Source organism: Chelon labrosus (assembly GCF_963514085.1).
Source record: "Chelon labrosus genome assembly, chromosome: 12".
NCBI lineage: Eukaryota > Metazoa > Chordata > Actinopteri > Mugiliformes > Mugilidae > Chelon > Chelon labrosus.
The window spans coordinates 28,631,153-28,643,983 of NC_140345.1; the positions used below are offsets into that span (position 1 = coordinate 28,631,153).

Sequence of the window (12,831 nt, forward strand, 5' to 3'; positions counted from 1 at the left end):
CTTATGCCTTTAACAATAAATGTTAATCAAAACTAAATCAATTCTGAGTAATTAACAAGCAATATAAGCACAAACATTCAGCTGATGGGTAAGAATGTACTTCTCGATGACATGTTCTTGTCTTTTATGCTGGCTAAGCTACTGTAATGGGTGTGATTGGATGAAGTTGTCTGTTAACCCCTCACCCTTTTTTAGTGAAAACAAACCTATTCAGACTGCTAATTTATAAACTGTAAACAATCATGAAACTGAACTGAATGGAAATGAACACAGACAGAGACAGGTGGCAGGTATTTTATTTTAAAACATTATCAGACATTAACATTTATCATTCACGTAGCCTGTCTCCTCAAAGATCGAGCAAAACAGATCATAAAGCAGTTATATCAGAGAATATATAACTGATTTTCACTCTTGTCATCAATTAAATACCAGTCTGAATCAAACAATAAAAGCTAATTATTAAAAAAGAAACATGTCTATACCTGAACATTTTTGATTTCTACAATATGGCATAACCCCCTGTCAGTCTCCATAACTGTCATACAACACAGCAACAATAACAAAATCAATATGACACAGTAACAGTCTATTTCAGGATGTTAGCTTTGAATGTTGTCTTTTGGCTCCCAGGAGTTTTTCCACTTTGTCTCACTGCAAGACAGACAGATAGACAGCTTTAAGTATTACTGTTAAATTGTTTGAAAATTATTGGAAAATGTACAATTTCCAATGACACGTTGATTCCTCAGGTATGCAGGCATTTTGTAATACCTGGTAAAATGATCCACATTCTGTATATGTATGCAATAGCTTATATTTGAAGATGACGTGATAAATTAGTGTAGCCAAGTTAGATAAAAAAGTGCATTATGTAACACAGCATGCATGTAGTACACAACGTACATACTATGTAGTCAGGCACCTACAAGGTACAAACATGTCATGTTCTTAATTTGCAGTATAACATTACTCATAATGCTTCTAACATCAGAAATATAATGTACTGCAGAAACTTATGTCAGAATTTGGTTTCCCAACACAAATCATAGCAGTTGTTCCTTAGTGACACTGAGGGTCTAAGGACAGAGGATGTCACATACTGTATAGATTGTAAACCCCCTGGGACAAATTGAATTGAATTGATTTGATTTGGGGCTATATAAATAAAATTCGATTTGACTTTAAGTCCTTTTGATGCTGGATGACATCAGCAAAACTGTCTAATCAAGGAGCTACCTGTCTGTTTACCTTCATGTTTACCCCTTATTTTCCAGTCAATATCTTACTATTATATGCATGTTATGTTCCTTTGTAGAAATCATGGCCAATCAAACAGTGATGCAGGCTATGGGTTAAGAGAAGGCTAGAATGAGACTGTTCTCACTGAAACAGTTTGACAGGTATTCATACAGTGATAATAAAATTACTGATGATACACTTTTAAATGATCCAATGATCACTCTGACCTGTCAAGAGGGCCTCAGGTTCTCAGGGACCATGCCTGATTTCAGTTATAAATTAATATATTACTTAACTACTTCAATACACGCTTTCTCTTCAGAACAATAGATACTGTGATTGGTAAATTAAGTATGTAAAGTATGATAATAGCATTTGAAAATCGGCTTACAGGCACCAATGGACACCTGTCTTATCTGTCTGTCCTTTTCCATTCCAGGCTTTCACCTGTGCATGTCCTGATGTCTTCTGGAAGTCATATTTACATAGCTGTTATAATGCTAGCTAGCTAGCTAGCTAGCTAGCTAGCTTCTGGAAAGCGTTGTTTTAATACAACGTTAGCTCTTATAACGTTCATTTTATCCCCCGTAGTAATTCTAGATAGTATACTAGACAGCGAAACAACATTAAAACGAGCTGACAACATGTTATATTGTTCTCAAATGTCAATTAAACACATGCTGTACTTACCTTAATTCGTCCAACTATGACATACCGATGTAGTGGATTAATCCCCGCAATCCGCAATACTCTCCTGTTACTGGTAGGAGCGCGATTACAAGAAACGCTCCCATGGGTCGTATTCGAGAGCATGTACACACGACCTATCGTATCAGTTGGAGGACTTGTTGGTCTTTAACCTCTGCGACACCGATCTAAAACCTAAAAACTAAAGAATCATTCTAAAGGACGACGTTATTCTGCCTTCTGTCGTTTATGCTGGATGTTTGGATGTTTTACCTAAAATCTGATTCATTTCTACATTTGTTCGCAGAGTAAAAAATACAATTACTACCAAAGCAAAGTATCCACAAACCCACTCACATATACTCAGAGAAGTGTTTTACCTGCAGACATACAGGACAAAGAGAACTACGTAAACCAGAAAAACCCAGAGGAGGAGAAAGACATTTGCAGCTCCATAATAATAAATACTCCAGCCTCACTCACCGGACGTTGCCGTTGTAGATGTTGAAGGTCAGACAGACGATGCCGAGGAGAATGCCGAGGCCGGCGAAGACGGACACGGCTGCAAACAGCTTCTGAGACAAGAAGCGGTACTCCTCGATCACCACCGTCCGATCGGCGGGAGGACCGGCACCTGAGGGGAAAGAAAAAGAAACCTTCAACCTTTACTCAGACCTCACAATCACTGCTCTTGAAGCGTGGGTGTGGATCCGGTTAGGGCATCACTGATGGAGGACAAGACGGTGAGAAACAAATAGTAGAGATCTAGAACCAAAGCTGCTCTAGTCAAAAACAAATTCATAAACCGCTGAATACAACATAAATATTAAAATGTACTCTGTCTGTATTATTAATTAATCTCTTCATGTTATTATGATTATTTATGTATTATTCTCTCTTTGCATTTTCATTCCTGTCTTTTCACTTTTCTTTTTTTTTGCTTTCTTTGCACATTTCTGCTTCATCATGCAAACGAGGGTGGCGGCTGTCAACTCAACCCTGTGGTGGACTGATCTCATTTAACCGCCTCTAACCGTGCATACGTTACAGCGTCATCAGGACAGTCTTAAAGATCAGGACATTCCAGTATTCTGGGCTCAATGCTCGTACAGTGAATTTCAAAAATAACTCCCAGCAGTGCAGGAGGCCAGCACTATGGTAGCTATGGTTACAGTCATCCAGAATACGACTGAATGAACGTCTCTACACGGCTGCACAATCCGCCCAGGAAGGGTCCACAGTCTAATTATTCGAGTACCACTTACTGCAGTTAAGAGGAACCCATGACTCCTCCTAACTTTTCCTAATGACCGGGTCACTGATCCGTCTCAGGCTGATTCATCAGAGACAGCTCATCACCGCTCACCGAGACGTAGACGCAGATGTGTTTTAAATCACGCTCTGTGCTTAACCACTAAATTACATCACACCTCAAATGAACTATCAATTTTCTCCTCATGAAGCCGTTAAGACTGACACCGCTTTAACTTGTGTCTAACAGATGGACGCGTGGAGATATTTAACGCTTGGTTTGATGATGAGAAGTTATGGACGACCAAAAGCTAAAATGTAAACTGAACCCGTGCCGTCGCAGTGTTCACATCCTGTCACTGTGATCGTTTGCTTCTGCACACACAACATTCAGAAAACCCAACGTTAGCATGCTCAGGCTAACGTAGCAGGGGCCGGATGCAGTGAAGTTAGTAACTGTGGTTTCACACCCACCTGTGAAGGTTGGAATTAAAATTTTGCAGGTAAAAACTGAGTTGGTTTGGGATCATCTTGGTGTTTTATTTTTTATTTTATTATTTTTTTTCCCCAAGTAAAATTTCTATTTCTGGAACCTTCCTACCAAGGTGCACTTTGTTCCTAAAGTGTTTTTGTGTGTGTGTCTGTGTCAGGCTGCATCCTGCTGGGGATGGCTGCTGCCATCAAGGAGTGTCATTGCTATGGGGTGGGGGTGCCTGGTCTGGTCTAGGTGGGTGCTACATGTCTAAGTAACATCCACACCAATGAATGCCAGGTCCAGAAGTTTCCCAGCAGAACATTGAACTGTCACAAGATGGTTTAAATGTTATTCACTTCTCCTGTCAGTGGTCATAATGTTGTGGCTGATTGGTGCATGTTGCATCAACTTTAGTTCTAAGAATAGTTCAATTACATTTGTATTTCAAAAGACTATGATCAACAGGCAGACTAACAGAAACCTCTACGCTTCTTCTTCTTCTTCTTGGATGTTTGACAGCATCCCTCGCTCTGAATCTCTAAAAACTCGGTCCGGCTATTTCTGTAACTTCCTGAACCGACGGCGCCCGCTTCATGACCAGCCAGCTGTGCAAAGGTAGAAGAAGGAAGGATCTGAACTCATCCCTGGGGCTCCTCTTCTCTCTCTGTCATGTTTCATGTGAATAACTGAATGCGTCACGATGAAGGAAGCGTTTGAAAACGTGCTCCGTCAGCCCGGTCCTCTATGACCGCGCGTTCAGGTCGACAGCAGGAAAATATACACCCACCCACCAATGACTTAAATGTCCACTTTAGTAATTCATAAACTGTGAGGAGATGTAGTAATTGAGCAGACAGCTCTGTGTTGATGAAGAGTCGGAGCTTTAGGGTTTTAAAGAGAGTGTGCGTGCGCTCAGCCTAATTATTCATGCCTGTGTAGCTTTAAACCAGAAGATTTCCTCAGTGAGGAAGGTTCAAAGAGGGGCAGATGGACGGGGAGACTCTTTTTACACTCAACAGCCTCTGACTATGTGTCCGCCTAAATCTGGGTCTGCCTGCAGATCTGCGTGTCGGCTCGGAGTACGAGTACGTGTCAATATAGATCCCACATGTGCTGCGTGCAGACGTGTAAAGTAAGCATCAGAGGATATCATCAGGAAGAGGAGCCTTTAAGGATGCATCGGTTTAGTGTGTGTTTAGTGTGTGTGTGTGGTGTGTGTTGGCGGTTAAACAGAGGGAGACGGGCTGTGTGTGCTCGTCAGAGGGGAAGCAGAGCACGAGTGTCAGCGCTGCGTGAAGCTGATGTGTCAGATGTCAGAACAAAGTGTCAGAGTGTCGTCCCCTCGAGGGTCGCAGGGTGTCGAGACGCCCATCACGCTCTGTTTAGGTGCTCGTCTCTCTCTCACACACACACACATGCACACACACACACACACACACACATGCACACACACAGTGACTCTGGTGACATCTGACTGAAGATTGAAGATATAAGATATATTCCTAACGACTGAGGTCTGAAGATGAGACGTGAACAGCTTCCTCTCCTTCATAAACACAACCAGCAACGATAAAACCAGCCTGAATAAATAAAATATATTTAATATTTATCATGGTCTTACTCTGTGAGTGTGTGCTGTAGAGTATTTTTATGTAGGTTTCTATTTTATTCTTCTTAAAAGCACTGATGGGATGCACTGTCATTGTATCATATGTACAATGATAATAAAGGCTTCTATATTTACTATTTCTATAAGAAAACTTTAATTAAATCAGTTATGTCACAACACTAATTCACAACGATATAATTAATTAGTTAATTAATTAATGTGACCAGGACAAGCAACAGCAAATTAATGGATTAAACTAGACTGGTTCTCTGTTGGGACCTGATTATGCTCCAGCAAAGATCTGTTTCTGTTTTTTTTGGCCAGGCAGTGTAGATTATACTTTTATATTCTTTTTTTTTTCTATATCTATTTTTTTTTTTGTATCTGCTGCCCTGTGGCTGTTAGACCTAACCTTCCTCCTGAGGATCAATAAAACCTTTTCTCATTTTATTAATAAATACATGAGCGTGCAGCGTTAGCAGCAGACTCACCACATGGCAACGCTGTGAGAAATCTGCAGTGACCCCCACCACCCCCCCGACCCCCCTCCAGTTACATACGTGATGTAGTTCTTCATGTTTGAGCAAAGACAAAGGAGAGAATATTTCACCAGTTTCATCATCTTTGCTTTCACTTCCTGTAGTTTTTTTTTTTTGGATTTATTTTTTCTCAGACTAGTCCAGCACCTCCACATGTAGCCAGCTGTTTCTCCTTTCACACTTACGTCAAACATTGCATTTTCCCTCCAGCAAAAAAAATAAGTGAGAAATAAGAAAGTACGGAGAGGAAGCTTTCTCTTATCCCGAGCTGCCCCCCCTCCCGCCCCCGCCCCCTCCCTCTCCCCTCATTTCACAAAGAATCCAACATGCTGCACAGCCTCTGATTTCTACACATCAAGGCGTGTTCGCAGGTCTTCGGGAGGACCGCTGCACGTGTGAGGAGGCTTGGAGAAAAGTCTTTCACAGCTCCAAAGGCAGCCACGCTCAAGTTTTTACTGATGCTGGAGACTAAGAGCTTGAGAATGAAGGAAGGACGTCTGTAGCCCCCCCTCCACCCCCTCCACCCCCTCCCCAAGCTAAACTGTGACGTGAGGAAGGAACAATTATCCTTGACTCTCTTGCATCAGTTTATAATCACGTTGCAGTTAAAGGTGCAATATAAATAAATATGATTACTATTAAATGGTGGATGAAAGAGAATATTAAAGGCTGCATACATGTCTGAATGAATGTACAGTACAGAGTAGTAGTATTTATTGCCTTGAGAGTGTGTGTGTGTGTGTGTGTGTCAATTGTCCATTCAGTGATTGTGTTTGCAGCATTTAAAAAAACAAAAAAACAAAAAAAACAACTCCTCCGTCCTTGATCAAGGAATCAGGACAGGGTGTTGCCATGGAGACCAAGCTCTGTAACAGTTGCCACAGCGATTAGAGGAAGAGCAGAGCTGAAGCGGTTGTTAGGGCGACCATGCAGAAAGATGGAGAGAGAGAGAGAGAGAGAGAGAGCGTGGCGCCTGGTGAACACGCTCTGTGGTAAAACAAGCCAGGAGGTTAAGTTGAAAAACCTCGGAGTTTACTTCACCCTGTCACCGTGCAGCAAATCAAGCGCCCTCCCGTCAAAGAGAAAACTTCCCGGACTGAGTCAGCTCCAGACGGCAGGAAATTACTCATGTCCTCTCAACAACTAGATGTTGTGTCTTTATCTGGAGAACGGTGAAACAGTAAATCGGCCTCCAGCGGCAGGAAGCAGAGTAAACAAAGCTGACCTCTGACACTTCAGGAGTCAGCTTCGACTCGGCTGCGTTTACCTGGGCTTGCACCGACCGGGCCCCTCACATAGCAACGAGGCAAACCAAAGAGCTGGGAGCCGGCCCTGGTAAAAGAACAAGGCGCATGCAGGTCAGCCGTCCCTCGCCGCTGACACTGACCTGGAATCTGTACCTCTACTGGGCTCAGCTAAGCCACAGACACTGATCATTTCCTTAAAAGCCTAAAAAAAGGCGTCTCTCTCTCTCTGTCTCTCTCTCGACAGACCACAGCAGCACGCAGGATTGATTAGTGGCACACTCCGTCCAGTCACAAGTATGTCACCTCTCCAGGGAAAGACGGGCCAGTAAACAACCACAGGATTGGTCTTGGTGTCTGAGGCAAATCAACATTAACGGGCTTTTATTTATTTTTTTTTTTTTTTTACAGCAGAAGTTCAAGCAAGAATGATGTGGGAAAAGACTGGAGGTTTGTTTGGTGGGGGTTTGCAGCAGGTTTCAAACTGTACCACAGTAAAACAGCACACAGCAGGGAGTTACTGTAGCTTGGTTTGTTAATTTGTCCCACTTAGGCTGATTTGCTGCAGCTGAGGCTCCACTGCAGGAATTTCCAGGAATCCACAACACTTAGATCATTTAACCAGACGGACACAGTCACTCAGTGTCTAATCTGTCAGTAACTTTCCAGGTTTTATTTGACACGATGTGAGGCTGTTATTTATGTGTATTCATTTCACTGAGAACATATGTTGGTTGAGTCCAGTCCAGTGAAGACGCTTCATGACTCTAAAACAGAAGCTGTCTTTACGGCAGCACGGAGACTTCTCTCCAGGCTGCAGCCCCCTCGTTCTTTATTAATAAACCGACGGGCTAACAGTCTGTCTGGCTAAGTGCACACTGAGGGTTTGAAAAGCTATAAAGACATTAATTAACACTGGTTATACGTGCATGTGAATAAAGTTTGGTCATTTATTATCTTTCTATATCCACATATGTAGGCGTGCACATCATGTATTTTTAAATGTATAAAAGCTGAAGTTCCTCCAGTGACCACTAGAGGCTGGCTCCAGAAAGGAGTCAGTCCTCATCAGCTTTAGAGCAAATACAACCTAATGGTCTGTATTCAAAGTGAAGCCAAAGCATGTATAGCTCCCCCAGGTGGCTGGCTAGGTCACATAAGCCCCGCCCCCCTCCATATTAGTGGATGGGACTTGGACCAAACTAAAACACTAAAGTTTTTAATAGTAGTTGATATAGCTACAGTCTGGTTCAGGTCTAGTTTAGTTTCTGTATGGTTCAGATCTAGGCTTAGTCTGGTTCAGGTCTAATTTCAGTGCAGTTCAGGTCTAGTTCCAGTCTGGTTCAGGTGTAGTTTGGTTTCGGTGTGGTCCTCGTCTAGTTTTAATCTGGATCAGGTCTAGTTTTAGTCCGGTTCAGGTCTAGTTTTAGCCTGGACCAGGTCTAGTTTTAGTCTGGTTCAGGTCTAGTTTTAGTCTGGTTCAGGTCTAGTTTCAATCAGGATGAAGTCTAGTTTCAGCCTGGTTCAGTTCTAGTTTTAGCCTGGTTCAGGTCTAGTTTCAACCTGGTTCAGGTCTAGTTTCAGCCTGGATCAGGTCTAGTTTCAGCCTGGTTCAGGTCTAGTTTTAGCCTGGATCAGGTCTAGTTTTAGTCTGGTTCAAGTCAAGTTTAGCCTGGTTCAGGTCTAGTTTCAATCTGGATCAGGTCTAGTTTCAGCCTGGTTCAGGTCTAGTTTTAGCCTGGTTCAGGTCTAGTTTCAGCCTGGATCAGGTCTAGTTTTAGTCTGGTTCAGGTCTAGTTTTAGTCTGGTTCAGGTCTAGTTTCAGTCTAGCAGCAGGAGCCTGGTGGCTGGCTGGTCATGTAAGCCCCGCCCCCCTCTATGTTAATGAATGGGACTTATATGGGACAATAAATCAAACTAAAACATTAAAGTTTTTAATAGTAGTTAATATATGTAGTTTAGTTATTTGACACTATAGAAACAGGACGTGACATCATGATGATTGACAGTTACCACTGACAACTGCTCCAGGAAGCAGCCCAGTAGGAATAAATGAATAAATTCAGTTTATAATCCAGCTCTTCTTTGTAGCTGGTGGAGGCTCAGACTCTGGATCCAAACCCACAGGATGGCGCCGCCCGTATCCCATTGACCAATGGGATGAAGTGGAGACGCGTAGTCCATATTTTCTACAGTCTATGCTCAAACTCCACCTCACTGACCATTTATTATAATTATTCAGATATATTTTTGAATTAGCTGAGAGTTAGGTGGAGTCAGGCATCGCCAAGATGGAGACAGTCAGCAAAATAGCTTCAAAATGATTGTTGAGGAACCATCAGATTGAGTCAGTTTTATATACATGACTACCCACGTACAAGGAATGCACACATGGAGCAGTGGCCACAGCCCCGGGGTGCAGTCTGGGGGATTTCAGGCGTTTGCTGAAGGAACCTCAGGCATGTCGATAGCTCCCCACAAACATATGGTTGACGCCATGTGAAGTCTGTACATGTGTGGAGCGAGGTAACCACATAAACACGCACGGTATGCATCAGTAAACAAAACAAAGCTGCACACATCATCTCAGCTGTGCATTGAGACTAAACATCCGTGAGTCTGCCTCCACCCAGGAGGCCTCGGTACCGGACGGACCAGGCCGTGTTTCATTATTCATGTTATTATTAAAACGGCGCCGGTCACCGTTTCTTGAAGGCTGCTGATGGAGGCACATCCAGCCAGGACGCTGCTCTGTACCGCTGTGATTAAAATGAACGCTGCGCTTCATTTAATTCATCGTCAAGTTTGAGTTTAAGTTACAGTTGAAAACTTTAAACAGGATTCTTCACGTCACCGACTCAGTGTTTTATCTCACTCTGACCTGGTGATGAAGATTCAGAGACATGCTGCGTTTCCCAATCTGTCTCTCATCCCTACAGCCCCGGGATGCTCATTTCAACCTGACACAGTGGGTCCCAAAGTGGGGGAGAGGGGGGCTACTGCAGTGGGGGGGCGCAGTTGAATGAGGCTAGTTTGAGCACCTCTACCACAGAGAGGTTTGTATTACTGCTCCACTTTAGAGGATAGTTCAACATTTTGGGTCAAGTCTAGTTCCAGTCATCTGGATGTTACTTAGACATGTAGCACCCACCTAGACCAGGACAGGGAGGAGCAGCGTAACGACAAGGATCGAGAAAGACGGCGCTTTGCTCTGCAGAGAAGTGACTGTCAGATCTGTATATCTGTGTCTAAATAAATAATCTTATCTACAACAGGTGGGTCTTGCAGAAAAATACTCGGAACCACTGACCCAACTGTTGTGAAGCTGCAACTGACTGAACCTGTGGAAATCTAAAAAGCTCAAAGGCTGTAAAATCTAAACCAGACGCTCCTGTTATTCCTGAGACATGTCTAAAATCAGCACGTTTTAAGTTTCCTGTGTTGGCTCACTTTGAGGAAACAAACTGTGCTGAGCCAACTTCTAACACATGTTGCTCGCTGAGTGTGCAGCAGGCAGCTAATTTGGGGTGGCCAGCGTCAGCATCCAAATAACCAGTTGCATCCAAACTAGCGGTTAGAGAAACTCCAACGTGATTACACATCAGTTAGACCGTCAGAGAGGCTAAATTCAGCCACGCCGGGGGAGGTCTGGAGTCACAAAAGCTGTGACTCGCAGCAGGACACGATTACAGACGCAGGAAGTCGAGCAGTGGTGGTCACAAACTACATCTTACCTATCCAAACATCGTTGCCGAACCAGGAGAGGTTCTTTTGAGAGCTGTCGTAGTAACCGATCTTCTTGTAACTGCCTCCTAGACGAGATAAAAAAACAAAACAGGCATCCAGTTTAATTAGTATCGCTTGTATAATTAATGTGTCCCCTGAGAGAGCTGATAAACATTTATATTCATAGCACCACAGTTCAGTCAATGAAATGCGTGGGGACAGAAAAAAACAAAAAGAAGAACAGGTAACAGGAAATGAGGGATGAAAATAAAGGTAAAAATAAAGAAGGACAAACAAAGACGCACCAAGGGGACGAGAAGGAGAAAGGGAAGAGGAGAAAAGAAAAAGGAGCTTGACCAGGAATACTGATGAGGTCCCAGAGTGATTCAGGGATTCGAGTCAGGTCGTCTCATCGTGGATGTCAAATTACCTCGACGCCACGACAGGAAAAACGAGACAGAACGAGAGGGGGAAAGGGGGCAGGATTATAAATTGTCATCCGTTAGGACGCTAGAGAGGACGGAGGCAGAAAATAATCCTCAACCTTATCCTGTGTGTGGGGGGGGGGGGGACTCATTAAGTCACCGATGACAAATAGGATGCCGCTTTCAGAAACAGCTTAAAACGAATGTTTGAGCCCAATTAAAGAGCGAAGCCTCGAGTCGACACATTCCTGCGTCAGGCCTGAGACGAAGCCGAGGCTTTCCTCTGACTTCAGCTGAAAGCAGCGATCGATGCGAGATGCTTAAAGTCAGCGGTGAGCCGGTGAGCGACGTTTATTGTTCTGCAGATGCAGTGGGACATCTGTGGGAGGACGGTGTGTGTTTTTACCTTGCAGCTGCTCGATTAGAGTCATCGCCATCCTGGAACCCTGGGCGTCGAACACCACCTGGCCCTGAGACGCAGACGGGAGGAAGTTAGTTTTAATGCAAATAATTACCTCCTTCCTTTGAGTTTATTTTATTTTTCCCCAAGAGTTTGATAAAATGATGGATAACCGCTATCACGTCTGCATGATACAGGTTATAGCTACCAGTTAGCTTAGCCTAGCACAGATTGGAGGCCACTTTAGGAGGCTACAGAGAGAGACACTCATCTGACTGTATGTTTATTAGCTTTATATATCTAGTTTACAGTGGTGTTGTACTGGACAGCAGATTAATAACACTTTAAAGCAGCCGTGCTCAGTTGCATTAGATTTAATTGAGTAGCAGGAGGATTTATATTGTTTTTATTTTCCTTTCCGATTTAGTGGACACTCAGGACCATTCGGTTTAATTTCCGTGGTGGATCAGGAAGGAGCAATCTGTCTTCTAGAAGATTACGTCAATATGGCGGCTGGGCTGAACGAGCCCTGATGAAGATCTGGTTGTAAAAGTTAAAGATGTGGAGAAGTTCTTCTAGACAGCAGACATGTTCCTCTTCTTCTATTTTGATTTGTTTGCAGCTTAGACGTTAGACAACTGCTAAACGCTAAAATAAATAACTACAAATGATCAGGCTTAGCTGAACCCTGATACTGATCCAATCTGATCATTTTGGATTTGACAACTTTGATCCTGAAGCACAGACTCTGGAGGACTCTACAGGATGATCTCACTCACTGAAACCCCTTCGAAGGAGCTGGTGTTGAGGGCTCTGTAGATCTCAGACGTGATGTCGTGGTTGTTGTAGTTGAAGTCCTCCAGACGCCGGCCCTTGGCCTTCAGCGGCGCCACCGTCTTGTTGAGGGCCAGGGCCAGAGCCCACACCGCATCGTAGGCCAGCGGGGCCTCCTGGAAGCCACCGGTCTCTTCGGGGTTCTTCCCTCCCAGACGTGACATCAAGGCAGCGAGGAACTCCTGTGATGTCTGATGGAAAGAGGACAGATATGATATCAAAGAGGAGTTCTTCTGAGGAATAAAGGAATTACTGTGAGTCAGTTTGGTATTTGTGTTCTGGGGCACATGATTTAGACAGAGAAGAAAGAGACAAGAAGGAGACTGAAGATCCTCACGAGGGATTTTTTTCTTCTCTTTTCAGAAACTCCTGCTTCAGATGAAGGAAGCTGAATGTGTG

The 12,831-nt window shown here is 43.6% G+C and overlaps 1 protein-coding gene across 1 annotated transcript in view; it reads right to left on the reverse strand.

Moving 5' to 3' along the window:
- The window catches only part of gabbr1a (gamma-aminobutyric acid (GABA) B receptor, 1a), a gene marked incomplete at its 3' end in the record, with an annotated part of 71,505 nt that overhangs the window by 15,238 nt on the left and 43,436 nt on the right, over positions 1–12,831 (reverse strand). Inside the window, exons 12-15 of the mRNA XM_084557985.1 lie at positions 12,378–12,623; positions 11,605–11,668; positions 10,782–10,859; positions 2,413–2,563 (exon numbers count right to left, since the gene is read on the reverse strand). Coding sequence (XP_084414111.1) covers positions 2,413–2,563; positions 10,782–10,859; positions 11,605–11,668; positions 12,378–12,623 — 539 coding nt within the window. The remainder of the gene's footprint in view (positions 1–2,412; positions 2,564–10,781; positions 10,860–11,604; positions 11,669–12,377; positions 12,624–12,831) is intronic.